The sequence below is a fragment of the Microcebus murinus genome, chromosome 20 (assembly GCF_040939455.1).
Source record: "Microcebus murinus isolate Inina chromosome 20, M.murinus_Inina_mat1.0, whole genome shotgun sequence".
NCBI lineage: Eukaryota > Metazoa > Chordata > Mammalia > Primates > Cheirogaleidae > Microcebus > Microcebus murinus.
In genome coordinates this window covers 25,157,860-25,168,882 of record NC_134123.1, presented here as the reverse complement: position 1 = coordinate 25,168,882, position 11,023 = coordinate 25,157,860, and the positions used below count along the sequence as shown (strand labels likewise).

The 11,023-nt window shown below is 59.9% G+C and overlaps 1 protein-coding gene across 1 annotated transcript in view; it reads left to right on the top strand.

Moving 5' to 3' along the window:
* The first annotated feature begins 490 nt into the window (after positions 1-490).
* Positions 491-11,023, top strand: part of BCAR1 (BCAR1 scaffold protein, Cas family member) — a 34,394-nt gene continuing 23,861 nt past the window's right edge. Inside the window, exon 1 of the mRNA XM_012772512.2 lies at positions 491-676. Coding sequence (XP_012627966.2) covers positions 491-676 — 186 coding nt within the window. The remainder of the gene's footprint in view (positions 677-11,023) is intronic.

Genomic DNA, 11,023 nt, shown 5'->3' with positions numbered 1-11,023 from the left:
GGAGGAGGGATCCAAATCCCACTATCGGGAGACCCGAGGATGAGCCAGTCTGTCGGGAGCTCCTCTTCCCCGGGGTTGGCGGCAGAGGCGCCCTGGCAGCGCCGCGTGGGTGCCGGGGGTCTCTGGGCTCCCCCTGGGCTGGGGGCCGGCAGAGCGGTTCTAGGAACCCTGCTCCGCCAGTCGGCGGTGGCCTTCGGCCGGATCGAGCCCCTCCCCCGTCCGAGCCGGGACACGGGGCCGGGGGCCGGGCCAGGGCCACGGGGCAGGCGCCCAGCGCCGGGGATGTGCAGAGTGGGGGTGGGGCAGCCGGGTGGGCGAGCAGGACGTAGTGCGACTGACTGGCGGTGGCCCTTGAAGGATGGGCAAGGTGTGGACACGCAGCCTCCTCCCCGCGTTGGGCCGACAGAAAAGCGCCGAGGTCCGGGGTCCTCGCCTTTAACGCGGCCCCCGGCGACGGAGACGGGAGGGGGAGGGGCGGCGCGGGCGGCGCATGCGCGGCGCGGCTGGAGCGGCCGGACAGTCCGGCCGCCGGGAGCGCGCAGGAGCCCGCGGGCCGCCGCGACAGCGCCGGGACCCCGCGCCGGGGGCTGTGAGCGGCGCGGGCGGACCCGAGCCCCCAGCCTGCCGCGCCGCTGCCCGCCGGGCCCCGGGAGCAGCGGCCAAGATGTCCGTGCCGGTGAGTGCCGACCGTCGCCGGGACCCCGGGCTGGTGCCCCTGGCGGGCCTGCGACCTCGCGCCGCCCGCTGCAGGCCTGATGCCGCGGGGGCTCCCCGACCCGGGCTCGCCCGGCTGGGCTTGCTCCGCCCGGCCTTCTCGAGCCTGGGAGGGGAGGGTGGAGGAGCCTCCCCCAAGCCGGCCTCTGCCCCTGCCTTTCCATCCTCGTCCAGGAGAAGGGGTCTGTGCTGTCCTCGCGGGGAGCCCCCCAAGATGGCTGGGTCGGCAGGGGTCTTTGTTGGCCCCCCAGGACCCCCTGGGGACAGCTGGGCCAGGCTGGAGTCCGTGCCGTGCCCCAGGACCCCACGCCAGGAGGGCTGGGCCTAGTGGGGAGGGTCTCTGCCACTCCCGGGGGTGTGGGGGGACAGCCCTCCAGGACTGCTGGGCGGGGTGCGGGGTGGGGAAGTCTCTGCTGGCTCTCAGGAAACCCCCTCGGATAGCTGCCCTGCTGTGCTCCAGGGACCTCACCCGTGTGGCCAGGCTTGGGGCGGGGTCTGTGCCTGTGCCCGCAGACACCCCTTTCCCAGGGCAGCTTGGCTTGCTGGGAATGGTGCCCACCCCTAATGGCTGGGCTACTCACTTTCCTGGGAAGTTTTCCTCCCTCCGCTGAACCCCCGGGGCCCTGACTGGCAGCCCCCCCCCTCCGCCCGGCTGTAGGGGCTTCTCTTCTGCTTGACACCCCCTCTTCCTGGTGGGGCTGGCAGGCTTGGGCAGACCCAGGGCCAGGACTCCACATTTGGGCGCTGGTGTCTCTGGGCACCTGGATCTCACCTCCTGAGGGAGGTAAGTGATCCTGGCTGTCCTCGGTGACCAGGCCTCAGGGACAGGCCCATTTTACAGATAGACTGACCGAGGTGGGAGGTGGACACCCATCATCCTGCTAGGAAAGGGACCTTCTGCACGCCGGAGAGCTGTGGCTCCAGCCTTTGTTTCTCTGCTGAGTTAGGGGCTTATCACAAAGGGGCAGTGGGCCAGAGTGCCTGTCCACTGGAACTGCTCCTCACCTGGGCGACCTCTTCCTTTCTGTGAAGCAGACAGTTGGGGTTTCCTGGCAGGGCAAGTGGCCTCTTGGTTAACTACCACAGAGTGTGTGCAGATTGCTGGAGGGGAGATGCTGGGTGAGTGCAAAGCATTGTTATTATGGAATTAAAGATCCCAGCTCCTGCCTGTCTCCAGAAGCGGTAATGCAGAGTTACAGATGAAAAAATTAGGGCTTCCAGACCATGCTAATGTGCACGCCCCCCCCCCCCCCCCCCGTCTGTTCTGGTTCAGAGCGTAATTGCCTCATCTTTAGAAAGAAAGGAGACAGAAACTGCCTGCCAGCACTTCTCTCCTCCTCTGCTTTCCTGCAGAGCTCTGCTTTCTCTGGCTCAGGGTCATCAGGGGACGGACCAGTCCTGCTCCTGTGGGTACTCCTCAGAGAAGCAAGGTGGACCACCTGAGCCTGCTGGGAGGCCGGGGTCTCCAGGGCAGTAGTAAGCAGGGAATGTCACTCTGGCCACATCAGAGCCTGGACAGGTCTCTAACGGAGAAGTTCTGTTTGATTTGGTTTGGTGGTCTGGGATGGCATGCAGACCCCTTGCCTTATGGGACTTTGGGCAGCCTTCCTGGCTCTGTGCCTTATGTGTGACAAGAGGGGTGGCAGGCCAGGTGGGACTTGGACAGACCAGCATCATTGTGGGGACCTGCCACCAAGGTCTGGTCCATCCACACCGCTGCAGGATCCAAGTCACTTCCCACCCTTTCACTTGTAGCCACAGCCCACAGGAATTCTGTAGGGGTAGGTGGGGGTCTCACCATCTGCCCTTTGTGTGGCTGGGCTGTCACATTACTCTGGCTCTCTCCTAGGACCTTGGGCAGTCTGTGAGGAGCTGGGGCCAGGAGGAGAAGTTCATTTTTGGAGCGGCAGTGAAATGTTCAGAAAATTGCTTTCATGTGCTGAGGAGGCCCAGCAGAGGCTTCCAGACTGAGCCGCCTGCTCAAGCCCTGCTCCTGGAACCCAGAGTGGTGATTGCCCACATGGTGCTCAGGGACACATTTGGGTTTTAAGCACACCCATTCATTTGGGCAGTCTTTTCCTGGATGGGGCTGACGCAGGCACTTTGGCCTACAGAAATTACAAGATGCTTCAGAACAGATAGAAGAGGTTGTGTGGGCCAGGTTGAGTAGGGAATGACTTCTTGAGTATCTGAGCAGGGGTTGGCTGGTGTCACCCTGTCATTTGACTCACATGGGGTCTGGGGTCCAGAGAGGGAAAGGCAGCAGGGTGTCCCCAGCTCCCTCTGCTCAGTGCTGTTTCCTGTGCTCAGGCAGTCCCTGGACACTCACCTGCTTGCTCCCTGACATCTGCCTTCCTCTTGGGCACGGCTGGCCAGTGCCCTGCCTGTCTCTTCCCTCGCCTGGCGGGACACATGTGAAAGGAAAACGGCCGTGTCACCCACCTCAGACCCCTAGCTGGCGTTGGCATGGGTCCATGTTTAGGAATGGCAAGATGCTACTGCCCCTGGCACTGCCTGGCGAGAGGGCAGCTTCCGGCTTGCAGAGAAGTCCTTCTGCTGTCTGTGAAATGGGTGTGGCCATTTCAGCCCTTCCTGTGCCCCTTCATTGGGGGAGGGTCCATTCAGGGAGCACAAGTGCTGCCCTGCGTGCCAGGCACTGGGCTCGGCTTCACAGGTGCAGGGAGGGCCCGTGTCTTGCCAGAGATGCATGGCCAGGGCGAGGCAGAGGCAGGGTGGGAACCAAGACTGACAGAATCCAAAGCCATGAAATGACCATCATCCTGCATGGCCTCTAATTGTGGGGGCTGCAGCCTGCTGAGCCATCCCCAGAGGCTAAGGCTGCTGAGAGACCGACCCTCTGCTTGTAGCTTTCCACGTGTGAGCTTGTGCAACCCCTTCGGCACCCCTGGCAGACCAGGCAGCTCAGGCTCAGAGAGGCCAGGCAGCTTGCCCAGGGCTGGGCAGCCGGCTCGGTCTAGCCCATCCAGCCCCCGCCGGGCTCACTGGAGATCAGTGGACCAGGCTTGGCATCTGGTCGAACCTCTGCCAGCCATCCTGGGCCCCCTCCATATCTGGCTCTGTGCTAGCCAGTGCCATGAGTGGAGAGCTGGCCAAGGAGCCTCGAGGGTCTGCCTTTGGGTTCACAGCTGGCCTGGGCAGTAGACAGCTGGCGCCTGGTAGAACAGGCTCCAGAGGGGACAGTGGGAAGTGGCCACGTCGAAGTCCAAAGTCCTCAGCTCAGTCTCCATAGCCTCTGCCACGCCCTCGCCTGCAGCAGGGCACTGGCCATGCCGTCCCTCCCTCTGTAGGAGTGATCCTGCTCCCGCCAGCCCTCTGCACCCGGAAGCCCTCCTGCCCCGTGGGTGATGGCTGGTAGTGGTGGGTGCTCTGGTTGCTGTCAGGCTTCACTCAGGGTGGGACCGGTGGCTGCCCTGCTCCCCTCTCTCTCCCTTGTTTGCTGCAGCTGAGGGCGTGGCCCCTGTGGTAGGGGCCAGGTCCCCGTTCGGAGCCGGGTGTCTTCCCACTCTCCTGAGAACCTTTCGGGGGGTTGAGAGGGGTTCCCAGAGAGGCTGCTTTGGGGTGGGAAGGGTGTTTTGGTGTCAGCTCTGTGCCTGAGTGAGTTGCTGAACCTCCCTGAGCCTCACTTTCCTCATCAGTATCATGGGGACGTTAACAGCCCTGAGCTGGGGTTTTGTGAGTGATTGCTGAGGGAAGCGTGAAGCTGTCAGTAGGGGATAGCAAGTCACACAGCTACTGCTGTGGAGATTATTGTCTTTATCCTGCCGTGGTTGGCCGGTGCCGTGCCCCAAGCCCCACTCCTGGCTCATGCACAGCCAGCGGATGGGCCCCCTGGGTTCTCTGGGGCCCCCACAGTCTGCCTCCAGCCCTTTCTTTATGGTCTGTATGGTTCCCGCCAAAGCCTTAGTGGTAGGATGACCCTGGCCTCTCCCCTGCACTGGTGTGGCCTGTGGGACCCCTGCGCCTTGTCCTCACCTTACTGAGAGAGTGACCTCTGCTGGGGCCACTAGCGGGCCCATCACGTGAGCATAGTTGCAGCAATGGGAGCCACGCAGGGGCGCAGGCCTCTCCTCAGGCGTGGTCTGCAGCGGCCTGCTCCAGCAAGGGCAGACAGGACCTCAGAGGGCAGGATAGCCCCCATTGCCCACCCTGAGGATCACGGCCCCTTAGGGAGGGGGGCTCAAGCCTACGAGGGAGGCGGGTGGGCCTCAAGGCCTGTGAGGTGAGTGCAGGATGCACGTGGCTCCTGCAGACCTCCCCTCTTCCCACCGGGCCTGCGGCTGTGCCTTGTGGTCAGCTGTGGTCCCCTTTCTGCCCTGTGCTCACTTGACTCCTCAGCCTTGGCCTTGGCCTTGGTTTCATTGCAGCTGGTGACTTTTGTTGCATCCTGGTCAAACCCCACAGTTGCTGTGGCTTTTTCTCTGAGTCACTGTTGGGGCACTTGTCTTCCTCTCTTTGGGAAGAAGAAAAAGAGCTGAGGACACGTGGAGACCTCAGTGGAGGTGAGGAAGGATGCCCACTCTGGCGAGAGAGATCGTCACAAGTTTCGGCTCTAAAGTTAATCTCTTCTCTAAGGGGGATTAGAAGCTGAGAAGGCTTTGCAGTAATTTTAATTTATTATTTGAGCCCTGCCAAGTTCCGAGGATTTGAAGCAGATTATAGTGGAAGACACAAATAATCTGGAATGATCAAAAAATCCAGAATTATGGAATGTATGAGAAAGGAGGAAAAATTATTTCAGAAAGTGTAGGTAGGTAGGCATACAGATTTACCTTAAGCTCCCTCACAACCAGGGCATAAAGGATAACATGGTGGGTTTAGGCTTGCACTACTTGGTTTTGGTATTCGTAATGCCATGTATTTTTTCTTCTGTGCTTTCTTTTATTTATTTTTTTTATCAATTGAGACTCTTTTATTGAAATAGATTTTACATGTCAAAAAAGGTGCAGATGTTAAATGTATAGTTGGATGAGTTTTGACTAATACAGACCATGTAACTGTCAGTCAAACCAAGATAGCGAATGTCTCCGCCGCCCGAGAAAGTTAAAGCTGCTTTACAGTCCAGTGCCCTCACCCACCACTCCCGTTTCTGTCACCCCGGCTCTGAGTTGCCTGTTCTTGAACTTGGTGTAAGGGGAAACATACAGTAAGTACTCTTGGACCTTGCTTCTTTCATTCACCATAGCGGTTTTGACATTTGCAGCTTTGCGGTGTGTATCAGTGGTTTGTTCTCTCTTGTTGTTGCCGAGGAGTGTTCCATTTACGAATATTCCTCATTGCATTTGTCTATGCCCTTGCTGAGGGATCTCTGACTCTAGCTTGAGCGTGCTGTGTATTTTGGGGTACTGGAACACTGGCATTATCATTGGCCTAACACCCTGTTCCTGTGTTTTATAAAGCCTGATACCCAATCCTGTGTGCCTGGAGGCATGGCCACAGGTCTGTGCCCCACGTCCTAGCTCTGCCAACGTTCTGTGCTTGCCCAGAAGGTGGGATAGCCATACTCCTCCCCATGCACAGCCATCGCCAGGTGTCAGAGTCTGAACTCTGTCTTCCCAGGTGACCTGGGAGGGTAAGTGTCTTAGGCTTTTGAGTCATCTGTGTTTCTGCCAGGGCCCCTGTCACTCCGAGGTCCTGGCTGCAAGCCCTAAGGAGACCAGGAGGCAGAAGGGGAGGCAGTGGAGTGTCCATGTCATCCTTTCTCCCTAGCTCGGACAGATTCCTGGGCCCCTCCTCTTCTTCTCTGAACATGCGCCAAGACATCCCACCAGCAGATACTCCTGGCTGTTCCTGCTTCCACTCTAGGAGCCCCAGGCCCAGTGGACACCCCACCTCTCAAGAAGCTAGGACTGGGCCAGGGTTGTTTGAGAGTGCCCTGTGGCCGCCTCCCCCCCCCCAAATGTTTCTGTGCCACCTTCCCTGCAGCTGCCCTGGCTCTTACTCTGAAGGAAGGAGCTGGCTCGCCTGCGCTATTTTTACAAATCTTTACTGTTATTTTTTCCTGCATAATGAGCCTTAGCAAAAGATTCACACATCTGCTCAAATGTCACCTCCTTGGAGGGGCACCCCCACACGTGCCCCTGGCCCCATCACTCTGCTTTGCCCTCCTGCAGCTTCCTACCTGCACGGATGGGTGTGTGTTTACCCCCGCCTCAGAGCGTAAGTTCTCTGAGGACATGGACTGTCCTTTTCGGCAGCAGCGCCCTGCAGAGCCTAGCACACAGGTGCGGGGCAGCGTGTGTGAGTGAATAAGCATCACATCGTAATGTTCAGGGACAGACCCTGCTCCCCACACCCTCCATGGGGGGCCTGAGGGGAGACCCTGCCCCCTACCGACCCCCCAGTGTTGGCTGGTGGATCTGGAGCAGCAAAACTCCCAGGAAAGATTTTGCCCCAGAGTCTCAGACAAGGTTTTGGGGAAGGTGGGGGAAGCTCAGGGCACCTGGGGAGGGAGTATCTGTGCAGGGGTGAGGAGAGGAGGGTTTCCTTGCGGGATAGGCCTATAGGGGTGTCCTTGTGCACGTGGGGCAGGCCAGGGGAGCGTGCATGATGGTGCGGGGGGGGGGTGTGCTGCTGAAGGTGGGGTGTCAGGGTGCCCTGTGGGCGACAGCTGGCCTGTGCCGTAGTCTTATGGCCCTGGGCATGGGCAGGGCTGCTGGCAGGGTGTAGGTGTGACAGATGAGCCTCACCTCTGAGACACCGAGAAGTTGAGAGGTTGCAATGACTGGCACCTCTCAGGGAAGCCATCAGTGTTGTGCAGAATCATTGATGTTGCCTGCTCCTGTCCTTGTAGGCTCACCCTGGGCGAGGACGTGGGCCTGGAGCAAAGGAGCCTTTCTCTGTAGGCTGGAGCAGGCCCAGGTTGGGACGCCCGCCCGCCCGCCAGGGTACTGTCCAGGAGGAAGAAAACACATTACTTTCCAGTGGCTGCTGTAGCTCTGCCTTCTCCGGAATCACTCCTTCCTGCACTCCCACCCCAGAGCCCCAGGGTCCCCTCCTGTGGCCCTGCTGCCCCTGGCCTGCCAACCCCAGCAGAGTGGCCTGGCCACACTGCTCTGCCCCTCCGTGGGTATCTGTGGGTGTGGGCACCTGTGTTTGGTGGAAGCGGCCAGGGGTGGGCAGCAGATGGCTTGTGAAGTCATCATCTCTGCCTGATGTGCTGGGGCTGGTTGCCAGGGAGAGCGAGAGCAGATGGCCGGCCGGGGCAGCCTCTTGACCACACCCTTGTCCTTACCCACCCAGCCTATCAGAGGCCTGGGCAGCCACCAGCAGCTGAGCTCGCTCTCTGGGGACTGACACTTGCCCCTTATCCCCATTTCCTCTTTGCAGACTGAGCCCCTTGCTTCACCACCCACCCTCCCCCAGGACCCTTGCTCACTCAGGCCGTGTAGACAGGTTGCCTCTGCCACGGGGCCAGGATGCGGGAGTGGGGTCCCAGGTCTGCAGGGAGGACAAAGTGTGCAAGGCCCAGCCTCATCTCTCTCTCTCTCTCTCTCTCTCTCTCTCTCTCTCTCTCTCTCTCTCTCTCTCTCTCTCTCTCTCTCTCTCTCTCTCACACACACACACACACACACACAGACAGCTGTTGGTCCAAGTCTGCACCTGCCAGCCAGCACCCAAGGAGGCCCCTGATGGGAGGGGAGAGGGTGGTCTCAGAGGGAGATAGGAGGTGGGAGAAGAGGGTGCAGAAGAGAAAGGGGGACTCAGGCCACCACGGCCATCATCCTGGGCTGGGGCAGAGAGCCTTTGAGCAGTGCTATAGGGCCCAGCCTTGCTGGCCCCCTCCAGCCTCAGCTTCTTTGGGCAGAGCCCCTCTCTGAGGTAGGCACCCCCTGCAGGCGCCTCTGCTCCTCTTTAATTTTCAAATTAGAAAAGCAGGAGATAAGATAATTGGGAGAGTTGTGCTTTCTCTTCCAGGTTTGTGGCTGGACAGTGCCTCAGGAGAGCCCATGGGAGGGCCTGGGTTTGCTAGGATCCCGGCCTGGATCTGCGGTGCAGGAGGCACCCCTCACCCTGGGCTATGTCCCCCTACCCCCAACCTGGTGGCTCCACCCAACCCTGCACACCTTAGGGCCCCCCCTGTCCTCCCCCATCTCTAGGGACTGGCCTGGGGTCATGCTGAAGGGGACGGCCTCCTGAGGAGGGATTGGCTCCAGGCTTAGGGCCTGCCCACCTTCCCACAGTCAGAATCACTGCTGTAATGACAGTGGACTGCCCCACTGGTCACTCCACCCAAGAGCTCCAACACCCACCCTAACAGTGCACACTCTGCCCTGTCTGGGGTCACCTGGGGTGCTTTCTAGTGGGCACACACCCAGTTGCTGGGTACGGGGTTGTGAGCTCTGCCACTCTCTGGACATGTGACCCGAGTGAAGCGCCGCCCCTCTCTGAGCCTCTGGGTAGCTGTAGTTCCATCCTGGTCCCTGGGGCAGCAGTGAGACTGACTCATCTCAGGTGTGGGGGGTGTCCAGTCTGTGTCCAGCTGGGCTCACCTCTGTGCCATCCGTAAGGGTCCCTATACCCTCGCCTGGGTTTTGAGCTTGCCAGCAGAAGTGGCCAGCCCAGGCGGAAGGCGTCAACTCCCCGTGGCCCTCCAGAGCATGGTTTCTTCCTGTCCCTGGGGTTGGCAGTGCTCACCTCCGGCCTCAGGAAATCCTCTCCTGCCGCTGCTCCCAGAGCCGGCCGTCAGCTGACCCATCCAGCCCCTCTTGCCTCTGCTGCTGGGAAGCTGAGGCTTCAGGAGGGGAAGGGGCGGCAGGCCGTCAAGTCCTGCAGGCGATTTTAACCTGCTATTTTCATGTCACTTTGTCATAAGCGTTTTCCTGCATTATTTTGGTTCTTGGAGGTGGCAGTCTGAGTAGTTGCGCAGTGTTCCATTGAGGCGCTGTGGTTGTCTGACCAGTCCCCTAGAGTTGACGTTTATGCTACACCTCCCCCACCCCATTTGCTGTCACTAATGCCTTGATGGACATCGTTAAGCGTCAGGCGAGAAGAGTTCTTTAGTGCAGTGGGTCTGTGCTGAAGACTAAGACCTCAGAAAACCCAGAATGCAAGAATTGTGTCCCCACCTGTTCTCCCCACGTAGGGTCCAGTCTAAGCAGCCCACCCCCAGGAGACACTTTGGTGACCCCAGGTGCAGGGCCCTCCCTGTTCCCTGCACAGCCTATGAGCTCATCTTCAGCCTGGCTGGAGGTGCCAGGCCACTCCTGAGATGACTGACAGCTGTCGGAGGAGCACTGTGTTGGCGCCTGGGCTGTACACCTGCTGCTGTCTGCATAGACTAGCAGCATCTCCTCCCAGCTCATAGTCACCTAGGCCCCTCTCCTTTCTGCCAGTCCTGCTGTGCGTGCCTGCGTGTGTGACTTAACCACCCCCATTACCGAGACTGGGGCAGCCTCAGATTTCCCCACGCTGGCCTGCCCTTCCCACCTGGGCTACCTCTGAGGTCCCACCCAATTAACAAATATTTAGCAGACCCCTCCTCACCAGGAGAGCTGAGCTTCATGGGTGGGTGGCGCTGAGCCCTAGTGCTGAGCTCAGTTGTCATGGGGTGCTTCTGTCCCAGCTGCCTGTCCTTTTGGATTCTGAGCCTGAGCATGTCAGGGGTCTTTGGCTTTCTACTGTCGGTAGATTCCCTTCCTGCTGCAGAGTAGTCAGGGTGGGCTGAGGTCTAGCAGCCCCACCATCCCTTCCCTGGCCACCAGCTCTGTCCCTTCTGTGCCTGGAGTGTGTGGAATGGGCCAAGGGCCGGTAAACTGGGCCTCAGTCTCTTCATCCATAAAATGGGGCTAATGGTGAAGCCCATTTTTCAGGATTGTGAAATAAGCGAGTGCTGCGGGGGGGGGGGGGGGGGGGAGCCTGTGCTGGCACCTGGGGCTGCGTCCCTGTTGTCGGCCTTGGCAGTAGGGCCAGGGAGGCCAGACTGGCGTTGAGGTTCTGCCCCTCATTTGCCCCAGCCAGAGCTGGCCCTGTGGGTGCTCCTTCCCCACACACCAGCCTGAGAGGGGGCATTTCCCCCGAGCCCACAGCTGTGCCCTCTCCAACACAGTGGGGTGTAGATCCTGGGGCCTGTTTTCAGAGCGGAAATGCCATTCCGGGAGGCACAGGCTTGGGGGGGAGGGAGTTTAAGTGGAAAAGGAGCAAATTTTTGAAATGCCTGTGCCTGAGCTGCGTTCCTGCCTCCCTGCCCACAGCAGCAGTCCCACCCCCAGTGCATCTCTAATCTCACTCCTGGGAAGGAGGCTCTCCCATTCCCCAAGACTCCCCTCTCTGTCTCCTCCACACTCCTCTC